This window comes from Nothoprocta perdicaria, unplaced genomic scaffold (assembly GCF_003342845.1).
Source record: "Nothoprocta perdicaria isolate Ctin4 unplaced genomic scaffold, notPer1 scaffold_66, whole genome shotgun sequence".
Lineage (NCBI taxonomy): Eukaryota > Metazoa > Chordata > Aves > Tinamiformes > Tinamidae > Nothoprocta > Nothoprocta perdicaria.
In genome coordinates, this window is record NW_020455932.1 from 3,488,575 (window position 1) to 3,515,402 (window position 26,828).

A 26,828-nucleotide genomic window follows, 5' to 3' on the forward strand; every position below is an offset into this window, starting at 1 on the left:
ATGCCGGACACATCCCAGAGAGGCATCCGGGAATGAGCGGAGTCCAGCTGGCAGCCGCCGCGGCGGCTGGGAGGGCCGGGGGCCTGGATGGGACCCAGGCCCCGGCAGGTGCCGCGCGGCGGGACCGGGAGCCCCAGCCCCTTCCTCACCCCCTCCCCGCTTCTGTTTTTCAGACTGTCAGCATCAATAAGGCCATTAATACGCAGGAAGTGGCTGTCAAGGAGAAACACGCCAGAAATATCCTTCCGAGCGCTGGCCGCGGGACAAGCGAGCGTGGGAGCCGGCTGGGGCCGCCCGGAAAGGGGCCCGGGCGCCGCGGCGCGTTGGGAGCAGCTGCGCGGAGCGTCGGGACGAGCCGGGTCCCACACCCCGCAGGGTCTCTGGTGGTGGCCAGGCCTTCCCCTCTCCCCTTCCACTCCCCTTTCCCTCCCTCCTGCTCCAAGCTTGGCTTTTTGGTGGGCTGGGAGCCAGCCTTGTGCCCCTGCCGCTCCCATGGGAGCAGTGGTGGCAGAGAATGTCTAGCCGGGACCTACAGCACTTAAATCCCCGGGGKATTTGTGGTCCCCGGCTCTCCTGGCAGCCGGGGCCGCAGCCGCGGTGCCAGGCGCAGGAGCGCCCGTGCGGCTAGGCTGCAGCGTGTGCCCGCGCTGGCGCCCGGGCCTGGCAGCCTCTCCGCTCCCGTGCGGTCCCGGCGCTCTTTGGCTCTCCCGGGCCTCGCTGGGAAAGGACGGTGCGTTCCTGCAGCGCGGCAGGGCCTTGGCACCCGGCTGTGCTTTTCCGCCCCGTGCAGGAGCTGTTTCCCCTTCAGCCCTTGTCACGGACACRGATGCTTGGCGAGACCCCTTGTTTTCCAGGGCAGAGGTGCCCATGTGCCGCGGGGTTTGCAGGGGTGCTGAGGGGCAGCCAGCCTGCCTGCTGCTTGGGGAGGGCCCGCGGAGTCGGCAGCGGCTGCTTCCTTGACCAGCCTCGCACCATGCATCCTGGGCACGCACCACGAGAAGGGGGCGCACACCTTCTGGTCCGTCGTGAACCGCCTCCCGCTCTCCGGCAATGCTGTGCTCTGCTGGAAGTTCTGCCACGTCTTCCACAAGCTCCTCCGAGAYGGCCACTCCAACGTAGGTGCTGCCCCGAGCGCTCTCGAGAAGGCCCCGTGCCCATCACGGCCCCTCAAACTCGCGCCCCGTGCCCTGCGTTTTGGGTGCTGGAGAGCACGACAGGCCCTGACGTGTCCCCACATCCTGACGTGTCCCCATGCCCTGACGTGTCCCCACAGCCTGGTAGAGCCACCCTGTCCCCAGCCCTACCACCCGTCTCCTGTTGCCTCCATTACCTGCACGCACTTTGGTTCCAGTCCTCCTCCACCTCCTCCCTTTTACCTGGAGAACCTCAAGCCCTTCACAGCTCAGAAAAGCTCTGTGATTCTGTGAAAAGCCCTTGCTGAGGACAACCCCTTGAAATTCCCTGAGCTGGGCCGCGTAGAGCAGCTCCCCAGYGCAGAGCCAGCGCGTCCCCGGGCATGGGGACGGAGGGCAGCGCCCTGCCCAGGTGACACTGCGGATACGAGSCTGGAAAGGATTCTCCATCCTTCGGGAGGGATGGGGGCCCTGCGGCACCCTGGGGCTGGCGCTGGCATGTGATGAGAGCGCAAGGTCTCTGCAGTGCTGGGAAGGCCTCCAGGAGCCCCATTCCCTGGCCTGCCTGTGGCTCAGTGATGTCTGCGTTGTCGCCGGCGCGTGGGSCTGGCAGCGGCGGGGCCGCCCGCGGGCACTGCCCTCTCCTGCCGCTATGTTCCCCTCGGTTCTCTTTGCAGGTCCTAAAAGACTCGGTGAGGTACAAGAACGAGCTGAGTGACATGAGCAGGATGTGGGTGAGTGATGGCGAGATGGTGCTGGCTGCTCCCGGCCCCGCGGCTGCCCCCCAGCCCCACGGCTGCCCCCAGGCTCTCGCCCCACTCACACAGACCCATAGCGCAGAGCAACTGTCACTGACTCTGCCTTACTGGCCTGATTCTCTTCTTACCCCGAAACGCTGAGCGCTGGGTGGGTATCGGGAGCCTTCAGATCTCTCTGGGCTGCTTCTGGCTGCGATCGCCGGCTCCCGAGGGCGGCTTGGCCTAGAAATGCCAGCTCTGTTCGGTTTGCTGTGCCTTGCTGCGAAGAGGGGTGAATGAGAGGGAGGGTTCAGAGCCAGGACTACTCCTAGTCACGCGAGTGACCTCTTTCCAGCTACGCTGGGTTAAATGGGGTGGAAGGGAGAGCAAGGAAAGCCAGGGTGAGGCAGGCTGCCAAGAAGCGGCCAGGAGGCAGAGCTGGAGGGTGGGCAGCGGGGAGGAAGGGACTTGTGTGGGGCGGGGAGGAGGGGATGTCCCCGGGGAGGAGGAGGAGGAGGGAAGGGCACAAGGAGGCAGGGATCGCCCCAGAGCGCGGAGAGGCGGCCTGAGCGGCGTGGGGCAGCGGCTGCCGGGAGGGCTGGATGGGACCCGTGTCCCGGGAGGCCTGGAACATCCCCCAGCGCCGCCGGCGGGACAGCCTGGGCAGCGGGAGGCTGCACGGAGCTACCGAAGCGGCCTCAAGCTTTGAGGGCAGCGCAGGAGCGTCAGAGCCGCAGGCTCCTCTGCACTGCTGGAGTTAACATGGAAAAAGGTTTCCTGGAGGGTTTGCAGACCCCCAAAATGTCATTTTTCCAATCATGAGAATTCCACAGTACTTGCAAACCCTGGACACGAGACCTTTAGCTGTCCTGCTGCCTTTGCTGCTGCCCGTACACTGTCTCCTGGGTCTTGAGCTCGTCCGTCAGTGCGAGTGCCAGGAGCGCAGCCAGCCCTTGGTGTGGGAAGTGCAGAACCTGGCTCTTCCTCTGGGCTCACTAGATGCGTTCCCAGCAAAATGGGAGAGCTCTGGCTCTTAGCAGCTCCGCGGGTGCCTGACAGAGCCCAGCACAACCTTGCATGAGAACAAGGTCCCAGGCGTCAGATGAGGGGCCCTCCTGGGCCTCTATGAGTGTCCTGGCACCTTTGCTTTGGTTGTTCAGCTGGACATCTTGCATATCTTGGTGGAAGCAGTTGGGACACATCATGACCACAAAAAATGTCTTGAGAGGCATGACCAAGTTGTCCCACTGGGATTCTCCCCTTCTCCAGGTTCTGTATAAAGCTCTTGGCACATTTGCTGCCAAGACATATGCCAACCCCAGCCAGTGCCCTCTGGTAGCCACAGCCTGTGTGTGGTGGTACCCGGCTCACGCGGTGGCAGGAAGGACAAGGCGATTCTTGCTGTGTGTGCCAGGCAGCAGGGTGCCAATGAGGAGCCTTGGCTTGTGCTGTGGGAAGATAAGAGGCTTGGGAAGGTGGCAGGTAGTGGTGGTGCAGACAGTAAAGGAGGTTCAGGCGTCCTGGGAAGGTTGGGCTGGCGCGGGGAGGAGAGCGTGGGTGGGCAGGCGTGCTGCGCAGGAGTCCGAAGGAGTCTCAGTCACAGCAGTGGGGAGGCTTCTTGGGCCTCGCCTCGTCTGAACGGCCCTGTTGTGTCCCCAGGGTCACCTGAGCGAGGGCTACGGACAGCTGTGCAGCATCTACCTCAAACTGCTGAGAACGAAGATGGAGTTCCACACAAAAGTGAGTGTCCTCTGTCCTGCTGTGTCCTGCCCACGTCCCTGTGCCTGCCGAGCCCAGCCCAGCGTCGGGGGCCACGTCTGGGATCAGCAGCTCCTCGCTGGACGCAGTGTGGACACTGCATGAACCAGCCCTGAGAGCGGTGGCGAGCCTGTGTGCTGGAGGGCTGATGCTGCGAGTGGGCTCCAGGGCTTAGTCCTGCTCTTAAAGCTGGGCCCAGCTCAAGGGCCACCCCGAGAGGTTACGTTTTGGGTGTGCAGGGGCAGAAAGCAGTGAAAATGCAGCCGAGCAGGACAGCGCCTGGCAGAGCACCCTGAGCGATGCAGTCCTCCCCTTACCCCAGCGTGTCCTTCCCTCCGTCGCAGGCCTCATGCTGCTGCTGTGACACAGTGACACAAACTGCGAGCGTCTCTGTCCTTCCCCTGCAGCTAAAGTGACCCGAGGAGCAAAGCCCTGGGGATGGTTCATGGTGTGTTTGGACACGTTGGTTCCTTGGACGTGCTTAGGTCTTTGCTCTGGAACTGGGGACGCTGCAAAAAAGCTGTTTGAGCAGGAGGCTGGCGGGAGCAGAAGCAGCGTTGGGGCTGCATCCCCGGTCTGCTGGGTCTCTGCCAGGCTGCTGGAGTCCTCAGCTGTGGACTCGTCARGGCAGCAGCTAGTGCTGAAGGAAGAATCCCCTGAAGAGCCCAGCTCCTCCATCACACTTTGAAGGCAGGCCGGGAAGCTGCAGGTTGAGGCTGGAAGGGCAGCCCCGTTCATGCACAGAGATGGATGAGCAGGAAGGCGCCAGCTCCGACTGGTGTACGAGCAAAGGAGGGTTGTCTGAGTCAGCACAGCCTGAGTCGAACCAGAAAACCGAGATGAGGTGGCACAGAACAAGCCTGCTCAGCCCACAGCTGCCTCCGCCTTCGTGATGCCGGGGCTGCCCCCGCGTTATCTGCCCCCCATGCCAGCTGCTCCATCCCTCCGTGGCCAGGAGCAGCGTGGAAGCTGAGGGAAGGCCCCGTCACCGGAGCCGCCGCGTCCCCCGCCTGCCGCCCACCGCGGGCTCCRTTCGGGGTAAAGAGCACGTGGTGGCCGCGCGTGCGGCGCCTCTCTGCAAACACTGCTCAGSATGCGCGGCCCTCAGCGCAGCCTGCGAGGGGGACTCTGCTCTCTGCAGCGTTTGGGAGAGCGGCCGCCCCGGGCCCTGGGCCTAGGCAGCGCCACAGCCTCGTGTCCCATCCTGTCCTACCCAGCCATGCCCCTAGGTTGGGGCCTGAGGATGAAATTACCAATGTCTGTCACTTGAAATCCCTATTTTTTTCCTCTCTGGCCTTTGGGCTCCTGGGCCAAAGGAGCTTCTGAGCACTTGAAGCCAGAGGAGAGCCAGATTTTTTTAACCTCCATCCCTCTGCTGGCGTCAGGACCTTGTTTTGACTGTGCAGACCAGCGCTGCTGTGCAGGCTCCTTGTTTGGAGGGCGTCTGGAGGGGACGCGGCCGGAGACGTGGCAGGCTGCGGGTCTGCGGTGCCAGCCCGGCGTCGGCCGCGTGCTCCGCGTCGTGCGGAGCAGCGGGATGTGCCCCGCGCGCTGGGYGCAGCGCTCCCTCCACGCGGAGTTAGCGAGGCAGCCGCTTTCTTAGGCCTGCGGCAGGAAAATGAAGGCTCGCCTCCAGGAGCAGCATGAAAAGCCATTGGGGGCCTTTCCAACCCTGCCCTGCATGGCTTCAAGTGCCCTCATCCTTACAATAATTGGCGGCAGCAGATTGGGTACCTGGGGGGGTTTCTTTCTTTCGAGCTCGGCTCAAACACAAACGTGCTGCAAAGCCAGGCTTTGGCAGCAGCCAAGCAGGGCTCTGGAGCCGTAGCTCCACCAGGACAGCCCGTGGGGCCACACGGGGCTGCACCCTGTGCTCCCCAGCGCCTGCACCGGCACGCTTCCCACCTGGATTTTCTCTTCCAGGACACCTGATGGTTATTACAAACATTTCTTCCTTCAGAGGCACTTTCTGAAGCCAGACCCGTGCCCCACAGTGTGGGCCTGGCTTCTGAAAGCCTTTGAACCCAAGGAGATCAGCCCTCACTAGACAGAGCAGATGGCAGAGGCTCCAGCCTCGTTTCCCCGAAGGCCGTGGGCTTTTCCCCAGTAGCTGCAGGTTCCAGCCCCTGCCCGGGCGAGAGGCTCCCTGGAGGGCTTTGCTGCTCCTCGTGGCGAGGCAGTGGGTTAGGGCTGGCGCTGCCCGTGCTGCAGGGCCAGTGTGTGGGGTTGGCCCCACGCAGCACCCACTGCCCCTCGTGCTGCTTGCCCCGCCAACGGGCTGGAGTCTGCAGGGATGCAGGTTCGTCCCCGTCGTGGCCAGCTCTGAGGAAGCCGACAGCTCGCTTTGGCCCGGTGGGTGCAGAGGACGTGGGGATGGACCATGAGGTTTTAGGCTGCCGCCAGAGCCTTTGCAGGGCCTGGCTAGAGAGAGGCAGCGTTCCCGCAGCTGAGCAGTCCAACGTGCAGCACTTGGGAGCCCCACAGGGCTTCGTGGGAACATTCTAAGAGCCACCCCAGGTCCCTTGCACCCAGTCCTGGCCCTCATGGCCTGGCAGCATCGGCAGAGCTGTGGCCACACTGGRAAGTCCTCAACAGCCCTTTCCATGACTCCTTCTCCGTTCCCTTGGGCAGAATCCCAGGTTCCCTGGCAACCTCCAGATGTCCGACCGGCAGCTCGACGAGGCCGGCGAGAACGACGTCAATAACTTGTGAGTCCTGGGCAGGAGAAGCGGGGCAGGCCCGCGGGGCAGGAGGGGAGGGAGGCAGCTGGGTGTCAGCTGCAGTGGCGCTGCAGGCCTCGCGGGGCCTGTCCGGGACCCTTCCCCACTTCCACCCTGCACGCGGCAGGGTGGGCTCTGCCCTGCACGGCCTGCGGGTCCCTCTGGGGTGACACCTGCCCGGAGATGAAGCTGCGCGGGGCCACACAGGTGCTCTAACCTTCTTATTCCCTCCATTCTAGTTTCCAGCTGACGGTGGAGATGTTTGACTATCTCGAGTGCGAGCTGAACCTCTTCCAGACGGGTAGGTGACTTGTGGCTGGGGGCCGGGGCGCCGCGGCAGAGGAGGCCGAGCAGCCTCCGCCGGGCAGCCGGGCTCAATCTGTGCGCAACGCCGAGTCGCCCGCCCCAGGAAGGGAGTTGTCTGAGGGCGTCTGAGCTCATCTGTTTTTCATGCACTTCACCAGAGTTATTATTAGCGCCCGTTATTTCATGTCAGAGAATTGCGCCTGGCTCGTGCCTCCCGCAGCAGCCTTCAGCATCGTGGGCGCCCGGCTTTTCCTCCCCAGCTCCTCCGCTCTCACTTCCCCGTGCCCGTTCAGCGCTCTCCCGGGGCCCGGTTTCTTCTCTGCTTGCTTGTGGGCTTCTGACACCTTCTGGTTGTGTTAACAGAGGGCTTGTGCTGCCCTGGTGCGTTACGGCAGCCCCRGTAGCGGTGGGAGGACCGCGCTGTCTTCGTCGTGTCTGCAGAGGCTTCGATGAAGCAGAAAGCAATTCTCAGCTCTCGGGAGCCATGCACTTCTGTTTGCAGCAGCAAGGTGCATTTGGGGTGAATTAAAGCAATACCAGAGCGATCCAGCGTTTCCTTGTTTACAAGGCCTCGAGTGCTGGCACTRCAGTGCATTAGAGGCATGTGATAGCCTTGAAGCACAAGTGGAAACGTGTTGTGGCATAGAGGTTCCTTTTATCGGAGGCAAGAGCATGAATTTGTGTGCCCTGTAGTAGCGGGATGTGTTTTATTGGAGCTGGATCCATGCCCTCGTGTCCCGGCTTGCAGAGAAGCGGGACTGCTCAGTGGGGCTGGTGCTGAAGGGCTGGTCCCGGCCGCGCGGCGCTGGTGCCAGGACTGCCCTCCTGCCCGGTTGCTTTGCGAGGCTGCTTGGGCCTCCTGCCCATGCGAGGCTGCTTGGGCCTCCTGCCCGTGCTGCTGCCCGCACAGGAGGCCTCTTCAGAGGCTGCTTTCGCAGGCAGGAGCTGCAGGATGGGGCTCTGGGTCAGGCCCTTACTGCAGCCTCCTGCTCCTGCCGGTCTCCCAGGAGGCCCCGCTGAAACGGCCTGTGGTCCCTTTCCTCACTAAACCGTTTGGGACCAGCTGTGTTTGTGCCTTGTGTAAATACTTCAGGTCACAAGGAGACTCACTTGCTTAGGAAGAATGACTTGGCATACGCTTTATGACACCCCAAACTTGGCTGGGATGCAAAACCTGCCTCGCGTGGCCTAGGGGTGCGGTAGGAGCCCTGCAAGCTGCCCGTGGGTGTCTTAGCGCCGCCTCCACGCTCCCTCCTCGCTGCGGAGCGTCTCGGACATGAGCCGGCATCCCTTCCCCCTGGGCACTGCGGGTCTCGGCCTGCTCCCGGCTGCCTGTGCTCACAGCCCTGGGCGCCCGGCGGGAGCCCGGGACGCTTGTGCAGCTGGGGAATAGCCGGGATGAGCAGTTGGTGCCGGGGCTGGGCTGCATGATCTGTGCTCACGTGAAGCCCAGGGCCGTGCACGGGGAGGCAGAGAGGGTGGAGGGGCCCGTGCAGCTCGGGAGAGCTGGCRCTCCAGGGACCTGGCCGGGCCTCCGACCGGCTCCTTGGGACTAGAAACCTGCAGGAACCCGGAGGACACTGGGGGCTGCTGGGGCCAGGGCCTCACCGGGGCTCAGGAGGCTGGTGCAGGGCAGCCCGGTCCGTTCACCCTGTGCGAGTGGAGAGACCCCGAGGTGCCAGCCCAGGCGGCRTGGGGCTGACCCGACTGCAGGAGCTGCCTCCCGCGGGAATGGCAGGGCTGAGCGGAAGGGCTGCAGGGCCTGCACACACTGCAGAAGGGTGCCCGGGTGCATGTGCACCCAGCACAGCCATGCTGCTCCTGGGATGTGTGCTGAGGCCTTGAGAACAGCCCCAGCGTGAAGCAAGAGCGGCCCCATGCCTGCATGGCTGTCCTGGGAAAGTAGCCGGGAATGGGCCCTGCTGCCGAGCTTGCAAGGGACGAGCAGGGAGCAAGGGGCTGCGCCCCAGCCCCAAGGGCCAGCAGGTCGCTCGCTCCAGCTCGTGGTGGCCTAATGCAGCTGGCCCGCTTTGGACCTCTGGTCTGGAGGGAATGGACCTTAGAGACTTTAGGAAAACTGACTGTAGTTTTCCCCCAAATCTAAGATTTAGAGCATTAGGTCAGAGGCACCTGCCTGGTGGTGTGAACTCCCATGCAGAAACCATGAAATGCGCCGTGACCGTCCACACYGGGAGGCCAGTTCCCACGAGGCCTGAGCCCCATCTCCCCTCTTTTCTTTTCCCATAGTGTTCAACTCGCTGGACATGTCGCGCTCCGTGTCGGTCACTGCTGCAGGCCAGTGCCGCCTGGCCCCGCTCATCCAGGTCATACTGGACTGCAGCCACCTCTACGACTACACTGTCAAGCTCCTTTTCAAACTCCACTCCTGTAAGTAGCCGCGGGGCTGCCACCGCTCTGGTTTGTCACCAGCTGTGCTGCACCACGGGTGATTCCTGGTGCAGCTCCCCAGGAAGGTGGATGCTGTGTGGGTTGCGCATATCCTGGTGAACCTCCTTTCTCTGCAGTGCTGGGGCCCCCAGCGCTTGGTGACATGAGCCAAAGGGTTTGGAGCTCCTGTGACAGGAGGCCTGGCTGGGCTGGACCTCTGCACGTGTCAGGAGAGCACATCTCTGTCATGTCCGAGCCCCACCACAGYGCCACCAGAGCCACCAGAGCTCTCTGCACTGGCCAAGGATGCACAGATGATGGAAAAGAACAGGGCAGACCTCTCTTCCTCCCTTGTGCCACGGTCATGGGTGCTCTCCATCCCACGTTAGCTTTGTACATGCCGCAGGGCTCCTGCACTGCCGTACACCCTTTGGCCATGGGGTTGCTGCATGTGAGGAGCCCCTGAAACCCCAGCACCCGTAGGGTAGGGGAATCCAGCTGCTGGCACCACCCAGTGCTCTCAGAGCCCGTAAGTTTCTTCATGTTGCCCTCGCGGTGTGGACTCACAGGTGCAGCCTTGCAGTCACTGGCTTTGGAGAGGTTGCACTAACGGCACGTTGYGTGGACCAAGAAGCCCTGCGGAGGCAGCAGCCGGATGGCAGCTCACAGCCCTGCTCACCCCTGATCTTCTGCTCCAGAAAAACATCCCCTGCAGGGTCCTGAGAGCATCTCAGGGAATTAGATCCAACCCTGTAGCCCATCCTGCAGCAGGAGGCTGAGCCTGGAGCATTCAAACTCCCGGGAGAGGACCCTCTCCCTGGGGAGCGCCATCCTTTATGGCCTGGCGGATCCATCCCGACCCRTGCGTGTCCCTGGAGAGGTGAGGTTGACGTTTCCTTTGTCTTGCAGGTCTCCCAGCTGATACGCTGCAGGGCCACAGGGACCGTTTCCTGGAGCAGTTCAGAAAGTAAGTGCCTGGCTGGTGAGTGCTGGCTCCCGCTCTCAGAGCTGGGGTCGAGAGGAGCCCCGTGCACCGCTCCGAGCTCCGCGGGAGCCACCTGCAGGCCCTGGCCCTCCAGGGCCCTTTGCAACCGGTGAAGCAGCCAAACGATGGAGGCGGATGGCGTGCAGAATTTGGGCTTGGGGCTGAGAAGCCGAGCGCAGTCTGACCTCTCTGCCTCTGCTTGGGAACGGCTCCGCTGGAGCAGGGCGGCTGCTTCCTCCAGGACACCCACTCTGTTTCGCTAATCCACAGCTATTGAATTACTAGATAACTGTGTTATTAATTCTAAAGAGGCCCTCAGCCGCTAATGGCCTTTGATATAAAATGCTAGCTGATGATTTGAAATCCTCAGCCGTTTAATTGCAGTTTTAAGTACAATGTGCACTTGGCATGCTGAGATGAAAGGCTCTCGGGGAATGCTGGGGATTCAGTCCTGCCCTTCCTGCCTTTGCTGGGAGTGTTTGATCTGGTCAGCACGGAGCTTGGCCGCGTTGAGAAAACGTGTGTTTGACAGGGGCTGGGACGCCGAGTGGGGAGGGCTGGTCACGTCGCAGGGGAGAACACTGAGGGCAGAAACCCAGCTGGGCTTTCGAGGAGGGCAGGAGCACGCAGAAAAGACCTGAATCCTGCTTTTTTTCGAGCGTTGTTGTCCCTTGAGTAGTGACACAGTTGGAAAGGCTGCTACAAGGAGGTTTCATGGGGACAGTGTAACATGGAGAGTTACATGCACCTTGCAAGTGTGCTAGAAGAGAGGCRGTGTGTCGGGGCAGCAGAGCAGGAGCAGCAAAAAGCCGTCCTGAACAAGGAGCCTGGCATGAATAATCCCGAATGGTACTAAGGGAACTCACAATGAGATCCAGGAGCCTGGCTGCAAGCACAGGCTGTGCACGGCCCTTCCACTCACACCAGGGCTGGGGAGTCACAGCTCTTCAAGGGGAGACAACTGAGGAGCAGAAAACCTGAAGGGCCTCAGGGCAGCAGGACCCCTTGATCTGCAGCCAGGGTCCACGTGTCTGCGGAGCTATCCCAAATTGAAGAATCAAGAGCATAGATTTTAAAAGAAACAGAGGAAATGGGGTAGGAGCAGATAAGCATAACCATGCAGGTATCCAGAAGCTCATGCATCAGAGAGTGGCTGTACCGTGTTGCTGGAAAATTGCCTGGGTTTTCATGCCTGAGGACTGTAAAATGTTTGAAATTACATTATTCTTTACAAAGTGCTCTGGGGAGAGAAGAGGGGCACGAAGGCACCTGGTGCTTGGTACCGTGGGGGCACCAGGTGATAGAATGGGCTGGGGTGCACATTGCTGTATGGCCAACTTGTGAGGCAGGATTTATTAGAGTCTGGGGGAATCTGTAAGCATGAGCAGAGCRATACAGATGATACAGCGAAAGAGGTTGTTTCCAAAAGAAATTAAGCTGCCCTGGCACATGAGGGCRGATCTCTCTCCGAGTAGTTACTGCTCAAAAGACAGGAGACAAAATGTTGGGCTTCAGTACAAATGGTTCCCTGAGTTTCTCGGGGCATCCCTGTGCTGGAGCTGGTGGTGTTCAGTGCTTCTCTAARTGAGAGGAAAAGAGAGAGGGCAGCGAAACCCCACGGCCTCCAGTACAGTATTTTTTAGGTCAGTCGAAATGAGAAAGGGCACAGGGAACAGTGGGCGGGCGTCTCAGCACCCAGCGGCTCCGGGGCAGCTCAGGCCAAGGTGACACCCCGCAAAGCAGAGCCCCCGCCCCGGGCAGAGCGCCAGGGACCATGTCAGCACCCACCTAAGCGCTGCTCTGGCAGCCTGGGACAGGGGTGCTGCGTCTCCAGAGCTCGGTGGCATCCGCACAGCAAGCCAGGATGGCCGGGATGGGACGGAGGACCAGGGGGCCTCCCCCTGGAGGCCCCCCCAGCCCGCRGGGGTGGCAAGAGCAGGAGCATCCAAGAGATGCTCTTCTCGTTGTACAAAAGCCAAGGTGCTGRAGGAAATGATCCAGCAGCTTAAAATGAACGGTGGAGAGCACATTTTGGCACAGGATGCTCTCGATGCCAAAATGGGAAGCAGGTAGGCCCACTCAGGGGAGAGATGTCCACGCACAGAATTAAACCTGGTGCTGGAGATGCAGCTCCCARCTGGAAGCTCTGCCCTGCTGGCCCCGGGAGCTGTTTTTCTGTTGTGCCCTCAAGTGTGCAAGTTTGGCCACTTCAGGGAGAGGACAGAGAGGTGGCTGGAGCTCTGGGGTGCTTCTCAGTTTGGGSTTTTTCTCTCTCTTTTTCGTATCACTTCCTTTATGGGGGTTTAGGCCTCGGGGGTTCAATGTCTCTGGGTRTTTGCTTCTCACATGGAGCAGGAGGTGGGAGGCTGGGGTTCGAGGGGCCTCCCCAGCCCTTGCTGCGGGTTTCACGGCAGCTCAGGGCACCGTCCCCTCCAGCACAGCAGCAAGGGGAGGTTGCTCCCTCTGCGCTGGGAGGAGGCTGGAGGTGGCCTGTGGAGCTGCCCCCGAGGGGGTTCCTGAGCAAGTGGGGCATGTGGAGTGCCTCCCTCGCCAACCTCCGTCCTTCTCCTTTCAGGCTCAAGGACCTGTTCTATCGCTCCAGCAACCTGCAGTACTTCAAGCGGCTCATTCAGATCCCGCAGCTTCCAGAGGTGAGAGCCGCACGGATGGCCCCCATGACYGGGGCTTGCAGGGGCCGGCCTGCTCCCCTTGCCCTGCCCTGCTTCCCGGGGTGTTCATCCAGCTCTTGAGAATGGCAGAGCGTGGCCCGGGGTTCATCCCTGCAGGCCTCCCTGGGCCTGGCCCTTCCGCATGGAGATGCTGCTCTGGCATCCACCGTCCTGCCTGCAGCTTCGGTCACGGTGATATCCCGAACCGCGACCGTCGTGCTCAGCTCCTGCAGGGAGCCTGCGGCCCCGTGTCCAGCCCAGCTCTGCCTCCTGCAGCCAGAGATGCCGCAGAGCTGCCCCTCGCGGCGGCATCTGGCGGGTTTGAGACCTGTTTTGTTGAGCAAACGCAGAGCAGAGCCCGGCTGCCACCACACGGACCGCAGCTCTGCCGGGACCCGGTGGCCGCAGGGCTGGGTTCAGGCGGCCGTGTGTGACGCCGTGCGGAGCAGCGGGTCCGGCACCGCGTCACCTCGCGCTCCTGCCTCCCCAGAACCCCCCCAACTTCCTGCGAGCCTCGGCTCTGTCGGAGCACATCAGCCCCGTGGTGGTCATCCCTGCCGAGGCGTCTTCCCCGGACAGCGAGCCCATCCCTGACCTGGTGGAGATGGACACGGCCGCCCAGGTGAGCCACCGAGCAGCTCCTCCGGGCTCTCCCCRCTTTGGGAACATCCCACGTGTGCCCATGGGCTCTGCAGCCCCACTGCAGCCAGGGCTGAGCCCCAAGCTGCCATTTGGTGGCATCTTAGAAAGCAGAAGGTGGTGAAGATCTGGAGCCTGCAGTTGAGAGGCGTTAAGGAGCCTCCACGCAGAGGTCCCTGTTGTCACTGTGTGTCCTCAGGAGGTGGGCACTGCTCAATCTGGGGAGGCTGAAGTGAGACCATGGTGCTTCTCTTAACAGTTTGGTGCCCTCCAGCGATGGCTGTTGATAAAGGTTTCCCTTTCCCAAGTTGCCCCAGGCTCTACAGGCCTGTGCTGAGTTTTCCTCCCAAGGGTGAGGCCGGGGCAAAGGATCCTCCCAAGCCTCAGCAAGGCTGTGGAGAGGGAAGCTGCTGTGCAGCACAATGGCACAGGGCATCTSCCTCCCCAGGAGTTGGTTGGGAGCAGACCATGGATGTCCCACGTTCAACACTGGCTCTGGGTTTGTGCCGTGGGGAATTTCAGTCCCGTAGCAGGTGTCGCGGGTGTCCGGGTGACATGGGGAGGCTGCAGCCTTGGYGGCAGCCGCAGTGTAACTAGGGCTGGGCAGTGCCAGGGTGGGCACATGGGGCTCAGCACCTGCTGAGGGCTTGTGGCCCAGCTGGGAAGGCCGGGGCTCCCTGCGCCCCTCCTTGCGCTGCCTCCAGCAGGTTTGGGTTCACTCGCTGCCTCTGCATTTCTCTGCCCTCAGAGTCTGTTTGACAACAAGTTTGATGACATCTTTGGCAGTTCTTTCAGTAACGATCCTTTCAACTTCAACAGTCAAAACGGGATGAACAAGGATGACAAGTGAGTTCTCCCTGTGGGTCTCTGGGGCTTCTCCTCTCCCTACAGGGCATCATGCCTGGGCACTGTTCTGCACACCAAGGCCTGGGTCTCCTTCCCAGGGGACAGTTTATCTGGAGTCCATTTTGGAGAGCACCTTTGAGCCGCGAGCCCRAGCTTGTGGCTCCACAATACCATGGATGCTAGAAATGGGCCGGAGCAGGTCGGGAGCCCTGATGCTCCCAGCCCTCGTGGCAAAGAAGAGATCTCCTCTCCCAAGACACCTGCCCACCATGCTGGCAGGCACCATCGGCCACATTAGAGACCTTGTGGCCAGATCCAAACCAATCGCAGGATCTCCATATGTCTCTTGCTCTTCTGTTATGAGCCGAAGGGTCCAAAGCACTTGGTTTTCTGTCAGAGCTCTGCATTATTCATGCACCTCTGTCATGTTTCTGTCCCCCTTCTAAGATAAGCTTTTTGTGTGCGAAGAGCTTGGAAGGATCCCGATAGTTTCCAGTTCATGTCCCAAAACCAGTCTTCTCTGGGGAACAGGCTCTGCTGTCACCCAGCAGATGTGGTGACACTGAACTGTTACTCTCTCTTCATCTCCACACCTCCGTGCTGCTGGTCGGGAGCACGGAGAAGGCATCTGGGTCTCTCTCCTTCCCAGGGACCGGATGATCGAGCAGCTTTACAGGGAGATCGCTGCGCTGAAGGAGGAACTGGAAAACTTCAAGGCCGAGGTGAGCTGATCCGCACCCGGCTGGGTTAGCTCGGCTGGCGCGGCGCTCTCGGAGCSCAGAGACGCGGGGCAGGCCGGGGCGTGGGAGCTCCCGCTGAGGACGGGGCCCGCGTGCGCTCACGGACACTCGGGCACTGACAGTGTCCGAATTGCCCTGGGGGTTGCTGTTACTCTGCGAGTGCTGTCGCAGGCCATGAGCACATCTGTGGGGCTGTCCTGCCTGTTGCTGCTCCKGGTTTGCGTCCTGGGGAGTGATCCCTGCAGGTGCCAGGGGTCTGTGAGTGTGCTGGGCCACGGCTACCCCACGGCCCCGGTCACGGGCACCCCTGGCCACAGCAAGCAGCCGCGGTTGGGCTGCAGCAGCCGTGGAAGAACGAGTCCCGGGACTTGCTTACCCCGCCGTGGCTGATGCAGCCGAGGTGCTCGGCGCTGTCCGCGCGCCCACACTGCCCCGTGCCCAACGTGCCGTCCCTGCAGAGCGAGCGGCGGGCGCTGCAGCTGCGCGGGCGCATCAGCGAGCTGGAGGCCGAGCTGGCCGAGCAGCGGCACCTCAAGCAGCAGGCCCTGGACGAGAGCGAGTTCCTGCGCGCCGAGCTGGAGGAGCTCAAGAAGCGGCGGGAGGACACGGAGAAAGCCCAGCGGAGCCTCACGGAGATCGAAAGTGAGGAGAGGGCCCAGCAAGGGGACAGGGCCCAGGCTGGGGACCCTGCCGCGGGGCACTCACCTTGCTGCGTCTTTCCCTGTGGCAGGGAAGGCGCAGGCCAATGAGCAGCGTTACTCCAAGCTGAAGGAGAAGTACAGCGAGCTGGTGCAGAACCACGCGGACCTGCTGCGGAAGGTAGGCTGCTCCCCAGCCCGGCAGCGCGGGGCCACCGAGGCCTCCTGCCACGGGGTGACGGCGGGAGGCTGGGGTTGGCCAGGGCAGGACGGGTAGGGCAGCTGCTGAGCTCTCCCACGCTCTGTCCCCAGAATGCGGAGGTCACCAAGCAGGTGACAGTGGCAAGACAGGCCCAAGGCGACGTGGAGCGGGAGAAGAAGGAGCTGGAGGACTCCTTCCAGAGGGTGAGCGAGCAGGCCCAGAGGAAGGTGAGTTGGAGCCCAGAGCAGAGTGCAGAGGTGCCACACAGTGCCGGGATGGGGCACACAATGGGGACAGGGGACAGGGTTSGAGGGCAGAGGACTGGGGAACCGCAGGACAAGGGACAGTCGTGCTTAGGAGGACGCTCAACTAGAAGCCAGGGACAACAGCCATGCAGGGTGCAAGCTGAGGACCGCTTTGTTCCGCCTGCAGTCCCAGGAGCAGACCGAAGTCCTGGAAACATTGCAGCGGGAGCTGGCAGCCAGCAAGCAGGAGCTGCAGGTCCTTCAGGGCACGCTGGAGTCCAGCACGCAGGTGAGGAYGCTTCCTCTGTGCCCCTAGGGCTGCCTTTTCCCCCTGGTGCTGAGCCCATCATCTTGCCACGGCCTCACTGCCTCCGCAGCCCTCCTGGCACCACAGCCTGTTCTGACCACCTTGGCGCTCGCCAGTTCYTCCCCGCTGGGCTCAGGGCATCCAGCCCTGCCCAGAGGCCCAGGCCGAGGGCTATGCAGAAAGCAGGCGATTACCACCACCATGTCAGTGCTGTAAAAGTGCCCTGCCTGATAGAAAGGCCAAAAGATTTGCTCTCATTTGAGCAAGGCCGGAATCACTGAATTACAACCCTGGTGGTGAAAGGTAGGAGTCAGACAGGGTGGCTCTGCCCTGCTGTAAAACCAGCGGGCAGCGTGTACCTCACATTACAAGTCTCTTTATAGCCGTGGCAGAGGGTCTGTGAAGCCCCTGAGGACGTGGTCCTTCTCTGGGCAGGACTGCAGGGCTCTTTCCAGGCTCGTTGTAGAGGCTGGTGCGTGAGGAGCTGGCAGGAGCTGCCCGTCCCCAGGGCAGAGGCTGCAGCAGGACACGCTCAGGGCAGAGCAGGCTCCCTGCACCCCCTGTCCACACCAGCTGCACTCACATACCAGGGGGACAACAGCCATCAGCCGGTAAAAGCAAAGTGGCAGGTGCAGGAGCCTCGGCTGGTCCCACACAAGCCCATCAGGTCCTGCAAGGCTGCAGCTCAACATGCTGGATGTAGGGCTGCGACACACCAAGCAGGGCACTGCGGGTGGACTGGGTCTTGAGCATGAATGGTTCCCCAAATACAGGGGGTTGTCTCTTCCCTGTCATGCCCTCAGCAAAGCTCTGATACCTGTTGTGCATCCTTCCAGTTGGGAACAGAGCAGAGCACCAGGATAGCRAGCCTGGAGCGGGAGAGGGACAGCCTGAGCCAGGCGGCGGAGCAGCACGGTGAGGAGACGGCAGCGCTGCGGGCCGAGCTTCAGCAGCTGCGGGACACACTCAGCACGGAGAAGGAGAGCAGCAGCAAAGCGCTGGAGACGCTGCAGATGCAGCTGAAAGCCAAGGTACCCCATCGTGGTGAGCACCAGCACYGGGGTGTGCTGGCACTGCTCGGCATCCTGGTAGCTGCTCCTGCTCCGGCCGTGCCAASAGGAGCTGGGCAAGGAGCTGTGCCCCATGGCATGAGCTGGGGCTGTAGCAGAGCAGTGCAGAGCCTTCCTGCACGCTGGGAGCACGGGGCCTTTGGCAATCAGTGAGAGCTGGAGGCGGCARCGGGGTAGGAGGGGATGTGCTAACCAGACAGGGCAGCAAGGGCCCTGATCCCCGCGCTGGCTCTGCAGGAGGACGTGGAACAGGCCCTCCASCTGCGTCTCAGCAGGGATCAGTTTGCCCTACTGCAGGGCACCGCGCGGGAGGCAGAGCAGATGGTGCAGGACTCCCTCAGCCGCCTTGAAGACCCTACTCACATCAGCTGCACCAGCTCGGCAGGTGAGGCCTGATTTCCTACGACATCCGGCCGGCTGGTGCACGAGGATGCACGGAGATGGATGCTTGGAGTGCCGTCTCTTGTGTGCCTGCAGATTACCTCCTGTCCAGGACGCTGGCAGCCTCCGAGTGCGTGGAAAGGCTCCAGGATGCCCACAGCAGATACCTTTCTGACCGCACAGGTGAGAGCTGGGCAGCCCCAGCTCGGGCAAGGAAGGGGCCGCTCCGGTAGGCTGGGCTGCGAGGCCGTGGGGCTCTGCACAGAGCCCTGGCACGTGCCAAAGAGGTTCAGGAGCAACGAGCGGGGATGACGGGCAGTATTTGCTTTAACTGAGCCGTGTGCCTCCTGTCCTGCCCGCAGACATGAGCAGCCTCCTGCCATGCGTGGCCCTCTTCGCCCACCTCGTCAGCGACACCATCCTGCAGGGCAGCGCTACCTCCCACATGGCCCCCATGGAGCCCGCTGACCGTGAGTGCGGCGGGGCRGGCACGGTGCCCGTTGCTGCTGCCCCGCGCGGGGCTCGCTCAGCCTCTGCCGTGCTCGGCCAGGTCTGCTGGAGGCCTGCAGGCAGTGCGGGAGCGAGGCCATCAGCTACCTGCACGCCCTGGGGGAGCCGACCGCGTTGGAGGGCGCCGACTGCACACCCGTGAGGAACTGCCTGAGCCACGTCCGCACCATCGCGGAGGTGGGTGCAGCRCCTCCAGGGAGCTGGGTGCAGTGCAAATAGGGGAGGTGGGTCCGTGCCATGGGAGAGGTGGGTGCAGCACCATGGGGGAGGTGGGTGCAGCGCTATAGGGGAGCTGGGTGTGCAGAGCTGCCCCRTGCTGACAGGGATCGCCCCACCATGGGTGCTGGAGGCCTCATGGGCTTCCTGGCAGGGCAAGGGGGAAAGAAGATGAGGATACTGGGGGTGGAGGCGGCTGTGCCGGTGCTCTGCCGCCTCCGGACACTCCCCTGTGTCCCGGCTGCAGGCGCTGCGGCCCAAGGGGCTGGATGTCAAGCAGGAGGAGCTGGGCGATCTGGTGGACAAGGAGATGGCAGCTACTTCGGCAGCCATCGAGACAGCAGCCGCCAGGATTGAGGTGAGCTGACAGCGAGCACTGCTGCCAGGGGGAAGCCCAGAACCTGAACRGCACCACGGGCCGAGCGGACCGCCACGTGCGGGGCCGTGCACCTTCTCCAATGCAATTCCCTCTCTGATGCAGTGTGGCTTTCCCCCCTCTGTTAGGAGATGCTGAGCAAAGCCCGGGCTGGTGACACTGGTGTCAAACTGGAAGTGAATGAGAGGTGAGTGCTGGCCAGGACCCCGTAGGTCCTAGTTTTAAGGCATGCTTTATAGGTAGACACTGAGAGGGGAGGAGGAAGGATTTGGGGTTTGAAGAAGTGACCGTGGGTACCAAGTCATCCAGGACTCCCAGAGAGCTGGACCTACTGCCCTTGGCGCTGACTGGGAAAGCATTGACCCAAGGTGTTGGGATCCTCTTGCTTGCRTCCAGACCATGCATGGAATGTGGGATTTTGCACACGCGTGGGCTTCCTTGTTCCCCAATGAATTTTGTTTTGCAGGATCCTGGGGTCCTGCACAGATCTCATGCAGGCCATCCAAGTGCTGGTTCTGACCTCCAAGGACCTGCAGCGAGAGATCGTGGAGAGCGGGCGGGTGAGCAGGGCAGGGAAGCGAGCCCCGTGCCGGAATCCGAGTGCCAGGGAGCCCAGCTGAGCTCAACATCCCCGTCGGAGGTGCAGGGCCCCATGGTCCCRCTGCTTTGGGGCCCCGAGGGTCTCTTCTGTGGCAGCACCTGGCTTGTTGCGGAGCTGGTTGAGCCTTGTTGCATGCCCTGAAGGGTCTGAGCACCCTCCCTACGGCCCTTCACACTGCTCAGGGGAGCCCATGACGTCCAAGATTTGGGCGTCTACCCAGCTTGCCCCAGACACCCTGAACTCCCTACCAAAGTGCTCTGTTTGCCTAAGGACAGAGGTTTGGGGAGGCCCAGGCACCCAGGCCCTGTTGCCCCAGCTGRCACAGGTCTGGGGTGTGGACAGTCTGGTGCCAGTCCCCCTTCCTCCAGCATGTGAACGCGTTTCATTCTGCTCTGCCACTTTCCAGGGCGCAGCGTCCCCCAAGGAGTTTTATGCCAAGAATTCCCGCTGGACAGAGGGTCTCATCTCAGCGTCCAAGGCCGTGGGTTGGGGAGCAACTGTCATGGTGTAAGTGTCAGTGTGACTGGTGGRGGGGTCAGAGTCCTGCTGTACCCAAAGGGAGGTCTCAGCAGGCAGAGAAGGGGCAAGAAACAGGCAGCACCTGGCAAGAACCAGGGGCCCGGGGCTGGGCGGAACCTGCTCGAAGTGGGTCCCAGCCTCTCTCTCTGACTTCTACAGYGATGCTGCTGATCTGGTGGTACAAGGGAAAGGGAAGTTTGAGGAGCTCATGGTTTGTTCCCACGAGATTGCAGCCAGCACAGCACAACTGGTGGCAGCCTCCAAGGTAGGAGCCCTGCATGGTGCCCGATGCAAATGCACCCCAAGAGGTCACCCCCGCTGCCAGCTGGGCCTGGGCCCGGCTGTTCAATGGTTTAGCTGCTCCCTCGAGCACTGCCAGCTCCACAGCCGCTTCCTGGGGAGACGCAGCTGAGCGCAGTGCTGCAGCAGAGGCTGCTCCCCGGTCCTGCAGGCCACGGTGCTGCTGTGGCTTGGCTCCGAACATGCAGCAGCTGCAGCCTCAAGCRGGGAGCAGGCGGTCCTTCCATGTGCGAGCACTGCCTGCAGGAACACACCTTGGTCAGGGGTGGATCTGCTGGAGAGCAGAAGGACCTGGCGCCTGTGGGCCTAGCAAGGTGCCTGTGAGTCACCACTGTGCCTTGGTGGCCAGGAGGGTCCATGGAGGCCATGGACCCTGCCCCCGGGCCGAGCCCGGCGCGGGGCTGCGGGCGGCCGCGGCGCCGCTGCGAGGAGAGGCCGCGGGCGCCGGGCCTGCCCCGCCGCAGAGGGGCCGCTCGCAGGGGCCTCGTCGGGCGCCCCAGGGAGGCGGCGGGAGGGGGACGGGCCCTTGGCCACAGGGCACGAGGCCGCGGCCGCGCTCTGGGACACRGGAAACATCAAAGAGAAACTTCTTGAGCATGAAGGGGACAGACCTGGAGCAGGTGGCCAGAGCGGTTGTGGAGTCTGCTCTGGAGACCTTCCGAACCCACCTGGACACGGTCCCRTGCCTTGTGCCCCGGGTGTCCCTGCTTGAGCAGGGCTGGACTGGGTGAGCTGCAGAGGTCCCTTCCAACCTCAAGTGCTCTCTGATTCTGTGAAAAATGGTAGTGCAGWTTTCTGGTTTCCAATGCTCCCAAGAAACAAAGCATTTGCTTTGGAGGAGGCTAAGCCCGCTCTCCTGAGCCACGGGTGAATGTTCTGATCGCTGGATCTCTCTGCTCGCCCATCTAACCCTGTGGTAGGGTCTCTCCAGAGGTCTCTTCCATGCTCAGTCATTCTGTAGCACCCTGCTCCTGACAGTAGTTTGGGGGCTCCCAATAGGGCTGGCCAGGAGCAGGGCGATGCGGAGGTGCTGCAGAGCTGCTAGCAGGTCCTCTCCCTTGCTGTTGTACCACCGGATTGCAAACACATCCCCCGCTGTGTGCCCTGGCAGGTAAAGGCAGACAAAGACAGCACCAACCTGTCCAAGCTGCAGCAGGCCTCTCGGGGTGTCAACCAGGCCACAGCCGCCGTGGTGGCCTCCACCAAGTCAGGGAAGTCACAAATCGAGGAGAAAGGTAAGCGAGGGCYACGAGCCCCCTCCCAGAGCACAGACCAGTGCAAAGATCCCTGCTCGCTGTGCTCTGGCTGCCTGGCCATGGCCACGCGGTTTTGGGCACTGGCTGCCCCTCTCTGCCCCGGGTTCCCACTGGTTGTGAACTCTGCYGGTGCCTGGGAGCCAGGGTGGGAACACCGAGCTGGGGAGCCAGCCTCATGGGGAGGGAATGTCTCTTTCCCTGCAGACACTATGGACTTCTCCAGCATGACACTAACCCAGATCAAGCGTCAAGAAATGGACTCTCAGGTAGGGGGGTTCCCTTTGCTTTTGGTTATCCAGCGCCTGTTGTTTCGGGATATTGAGGGACTCCCCAGACAGACTGTGGCAGTGAGACATAACACGGGGGCTGAGGCCTGACATTGTCGCCCTTCCCTTCATAGTGCAGTAGCCCARCTCACTTCTGAGCTCCCTCTGCCTCTTCCCTGTCCTGCTGCCTCCATGTAGCTCCAGGCAGCCCCTTTCTTGCCCCTTCCTTGCAGGATCTCCATGCGTTTCCCTCCCCTTCCTGCTCGGACAGCACTTGGCCGTATGCATTTCTATTCATCCTTTCTCCAGCACCATCTGCCATTAGAGCATTAATTGGTTGGGCATTGAGGGGAAACTTTGCGTTTCATATGAGGAAGGCTGCAGGTGTGAGAAGAAAGTGCTCAGCCTGGCACGTGCCTGGGCACAGGCGGAGCGGACGCGGGAGGGCCGGGTTGCAGCGGGAGCGCACGGGGTGCGCGGGGCATGCGGGGTGCGTGGGGCGCTGCATCGCTGGCAGTGCCCCCTGCACCGGCACACGGCCGGGCAGCAGCAGAGTGTGCTCTGTGCTCCAGGTGCGTGTGCTGGAGCTGGAGAATCAGCTGCAGAAGGAGCGGCAGAAGCTGGGGGAGCTCCGCAAGAAGCACTACGAGCTGGCGGGAGTGGCGGAGGGCTGGGACGAGGACGGTAGGTGTCYGTGGGCACCGTGGGGAGCCTGCCCCGCGTGCCGCGCTGGGCACCCTGGCATCAGCCGCACCAAGGGCTGCATCCACCTTTCCCTGTCCATCCTGCTCCTCCTGGGAGGCTGCTCAGGGAGGAGTGAGTCTTGCACTGGTGCCTCTGCCAAGGCCTGTGCAGCGAGTGAAGGCAGGCTCTTAGCAGGAGCAGATCTCACGGGCGCAGGTCTAGGAGCCTCGGAATAGGCAGCACATGTGGCCAAAGCCCTGTGGGGCCCCTGGCGAGTCCAGGAGCCCATGGACAGCTGTTAAAAACCCGAGTCATGGCTCTCCTGGGAGCCTCATGCTCCTCTGGCTCCTCCTGTACGTGGGGGTCTCAATGCCAGGGCTGCAGTGACTCCAGTCTCCCACACACGGCCCAGGCTCTGCTGCCCTTGATGTCACTGCAAATCTGGGGGATCCCAGGGGAGGCAGCGGGACCCCCGAGGGGCTGTACTGCTCCGCACCCGCTCACCATCTCCTCTCTCCAGATGCAGAGTAGCCCCTGCGCCCGAAGCAGCCGTCTGCAGATGCCCCTTTGGTTGACTGGGACCCAGCTTGGAGCAGCCTTTTCCGAAGATTCCCAGCAAACTGGTGCAAAATCCGCCCCGAAGCACATGTCCCCGCATCCCCGAGAGCCGCCTCCGGCGCCGCGGCACCAAGAGCCGCGGCGCCACTGGCAGAGGCCCCCGAGTCAGCAGCAGGGCTCCCCAGCCACCCTGCCTCACGCCAGCTGCAAACTGCACCTGTATTTATTAGAGCTGCTTAGGGGGGGTCTCTGGGGTGCTCTCTAGCCCTTTAGTTTCCTTTTTTTGCACAGATTTCTCTGAACTGTCTGGCCCAGGTCCGGCTGCCTTGAGAGCATTAGGGCTTCCTTCGCCTCTCGCCGCTTCTCCAGCCTTAACATGTCCCTGGCTCAGCGCGAATACCCGCCAGGAGCCCGGCGCGGCCAAGGGGCCGGCGGCGGCGGGAGGCAGCAGGGGCAGCACCCGGCTCTCCTGGTGCTGCTGGGCCGCCCTGGGGCCAGCGCCCGGCTCTCCTGGTGCTGCTGGGCCGCCCCGGGCTTGGTGCTAGGCCCCCCGGCCCTCGGCAGCCCCCGGGCGGCAGGGAGCGCCCGGCGGGGCACCGCGCGTGCCTTTGGCGGCTCTGAGAGCCCGAGTGCTGCGTGGCCGCGGCTCCGGAGCCCCTTCCCACCTGGCACGTGATCCGTGGCAGCCTGGGGTGCTAAACCTAGCAGGAACCACAGCCTCCTGTCAGGCCAGTGCCTGCAGAGCCTGCAGGCCCACCCGGTGGCCAGGACCAGTCCACATTAGCTGGCCCACCCATGACTCCGAGCACCGGGAGGCTGTGGCCGTGCTGGAGCAGCCAGCCAGGAGCAGGGACGTGGGCTGGCAGCAGCAGAAGGGCTGTGCTGAGGTCCTGACCCCTTGTCCCAAAAGTGCCCTCCCGGGAGCAGTGCTTGGAGCAGAGGAGCGGGGCCAGCTGGCCCGGAGCGTGGCCTGGGCGTCCTCGAGATGCGTCGTGCTGTGCTGGCTGGCGCCAACAGATCACTGTGTTAATGCCAGCAATAAACCACTCTACAAGGTGCTCGGCTCACGCTGGAGCCGCGGCGCGAGTGTTAGCTGCGGCAGGGAAGGGCCGCGGGGCAGCAGCACGGGGGACGCGGGGCCCCGGTGTCCCCACGGCCACTGGCTGTGCAGGGCAGCAGCAACGCGGGCGTCCCCAGCGCCCGGACACTGCGCGCAGCTCCCGGCGCAGGTGCCGCAGGTAGAGCCCGGGCAGGGGAACATTTGTGCCTTGGAGCAGGGGACGCCAGGCGCCGAGGTGTCTGCCAGCTCCCGCGCCCCGGCTCGTCCCGCTGCAGGGTGGCCTTGGTCCTGCACAGGGGTCAGTGGTGTGGGACGCGCTCAACGCTGTTCCTGCCCCAGGCGGCCCCCATCCTGCCGGCGCCGAGACACTCGGGCAGGGCCCCATGTCCAGCGCCCGGCGCCCAGGCGGCCCCTTCCCGGTGCTGCTGCCTCTGGAAAGCTGCCAGTGCCGGGGCTCGAGGCAGCAGGAGCAGATCCCAAGCAGGTGCCGAGCACCTGGCATTTGGCCCTTCTCCCTTTGGACACGAGGGCAGCGGGTGGTGCGATCTCTCCGAGCCCGAGCGGCCTCCCTGGAGGCACCCGGGAGCCTCAGTGCCCRGGGGTGCCGGGCCCAGGGCAGCGGCTGCAGCCGCCCAAGTGCCACCTGCCYGGAGGCCCCTGCCGGCCGGGCCAGCCTCCACCGTGGCCACCGGTGGAGGGAGCCGGCACCGGCACTACGTGCACCCCGGACCGGCCCTGCTGCCGCCGCAGCCGCTCCTGCCCCTCTGCAGCCCAGCAGGACCCGAGGCCGCCTCCTGACGCCACACAGGGCTCCTGCCCTGGCCTTGCAGCGCCCAGGCCCCCGTGTCGCCCGCCGTGTACACGCGCCCTGACCGCAAGGGCTCCAGAGCCGCGGCCGCTCCGGCGTCTCCCAAAGCAATATGACCAACGCCGTTGCTACAGGACACGGGGGCGCTTGGGTGGTCCTGGAAACCCTCGGCCGCCTGTTCGTGGGCTCTGGCCTGCGCAGGTGACCCCCAACTACCTCAGGCTGTGTCCGAGGGGGCCGGCTGCAGGAGGGAGGCGCTGGCCCCGCGCGCACCCGGGCGGCTCCTCCTGCTCCTCCTTTTGTAACTCTGCGCAGTGTCGGGGCGAGGGCCCCGGGCGCCAGCAGCTCCCGCAGCACCAGGCCGCTCGGAGCCGGCATCTGCCTAACCCTCGCGGAGGGGCATGTGCAGGCTGCTTTCCAAGGCAGGTTGTTCCTTTGGTTTCTTTTTTTTTCCTTGTATAATATGTTGTGTGTTTTCGATTTTTAAATAAAGACTTGAGCGCAGCTGTGCTGGCTCTGGGGTGGTTCTTGGAGGTGCACGAGGCGGCAGCTCGGCGCCGTTCCCCGCGGGAGCCGCTGGGCGCGGGCATGGAGCATCCCATGCYGGTGTCCGCGCCCGTGTCGTGTCGTGGGTGCTCAGTGTGGGGAAGGCGGCTCTGGCACTGGGACCTGGGCAGCGTTCTGGCCGTGACAACCCGTGTCCCTGCGCTTGGCTCCGTCCCTGGTGACTGCGGCGTCCTGTGCGAGCGCCCTCCCCACAGCAGGTCTGTAGCTAGGAGAAAGGTGGCCGCGCTGGAGAGGGGCAGGAGCTTTGCTCCGCTCGTGCCCAAGGAACAGCCTTGGCTCTGCCAGGTCATTCCCGGGCAGGCTGCTGTGGTTGTGGGTGGGRAGCTGCAGGGTCGGCGGGTCCTGCCGCAGATCCAGCCCTGCTCCTCCAGGGGCAGCGACCTTGGCTCTGTGCAGAGCACTCGTAGCGTGGCAGCTCCGTCCTGCTCCGTGCTGCCCGCGGCCCCGTGCTCAGGATGGCCAAAACCAGAGCGTCTGCTCCGAGGAAACGGTCTTGCTGGGTTTGCTGCTGCAAGAGGGCAAGAGGACTTCACCCCCCTCGCCTGTTCCCGAGAGCTCTGGCAGCACTGGGTGCTCCCAGCGCTGCCAAGCCCACCAGGTCACCCTTGGACTGAAAACAAACAGAAAGCTGGAAATCCAGCACATGCAGGGCCTTGATGGAGAGCCGGGCCCGGCACCGCTCAGCAGACACTGCCGCCCGTGGCGGGCGCGGGGCGGCCCTGCAGCCGCAGGGGACGGATGGTCCCACGCAGACCTGGGCCGAGCAGGACACCGGCCRGCGGCTCTCGGTGCCAAGACACCATGGGCCGCCACAGAGGGGCCGGGCAGAGCCCGTGGCCATCCCCCAGCCCCATGGTGACCCTTCCCGCCCCCCCAGGGACCCACTGCCACCATCATCCCCACAGCTTGCTGCTGTCCCGGCCCCCTAGTCCCCCATGCTCCACGGCCTGTCCCAGCCCCATAACCTTGAGCCGTCCCCAACCACCACGATCCATCCCGCGCCTCCACGGCCCATCCCCATGGCCACGGGCTGTCCCCAGCCCAGGGACTGTCCCCACTGCTAGAGCCACGGTCTGCCCGTCACAGCCACGGCCCTTCCCTGGCCCCTGAGCCATCACCCATCTCCCACAGCCACGGCCTGTCGCTACAGCCATGAGTWGTCCCCCAGAGCCGTGACCATCCCCACTGCCACGGCCCGTGCTCCACAGGTCCCACACTGTGGGGCCACCCACGGCCAGGGACGAGCGGACACGGAGGCAGGAGACACTGGAAGGCGCCATGGTCAGGATGGGCACACGGGCGTCGGGAAGGAGAGACCCGGAGCTCAGGGAACAGCGGCGGGG

The 26,828-nt window shown here is 63.3% G+C and overlaps 2 protein-coding genes across 2 annotated transcripts in view; both read left to right on the plus strand.

Annotated features, from left to right (window-relative positions):
- HIP1 (huntingtin interacting protein 1) lies at positions 1-23,023 on the plus strand. The gene is given in 31 exon segments (XM_026050160.1): positions 1-52; positions 55-237; positions 973-1,115; positions 1,811-1,867; positions 3,530-3,610; positions 6,260-6,336; positions 6,588-6,649; positions 8,902-9,042; positions 9,952-10,009; positions 12,603-12,678; positions 13,187-13,318; positions 14,084-14,181; positions 14,831-14,903; positions 15,380-15,563; positions 15,652-15,740; positions 15,872-15,988; positions 16,194-16,295; positions 17,150-17,344; positions 17,621-17,768; positions 17,861-17,947; positions 18,127-18,234; positions 18,315-18,451; positions 18,738-18,848; positions 18,995-19,053; positions 19,333-19,426; positions 19,874-19,974; positions 20,146-20,251; positions 21,398-21,521; positions 21,747-21,808; positions 22,381-22,624; positions 23,013-23,023. Coding segments are annotated over 31 exon segments (3,312 nt in total).
- Positions 23,024-25,030: 2,007 nt separating this feature from the next.
- Positions 25,031-26,828, plus strand: part of LOC112956678 (nuclear envelope pore membrane protein POM 121C-like) — a 12,357-nt gene continuing 10,559 nt past the window's right edge. The window contains exon 1 of the mRNA XM_026050161.1: positions 25,031-25,119. Coding sequence (XP_025905946.1) covers positions 25,031-25,119 — 89 coding nt within the window. The remainder of the gene's footprint in view (positions 25,120-26,828) is intronic.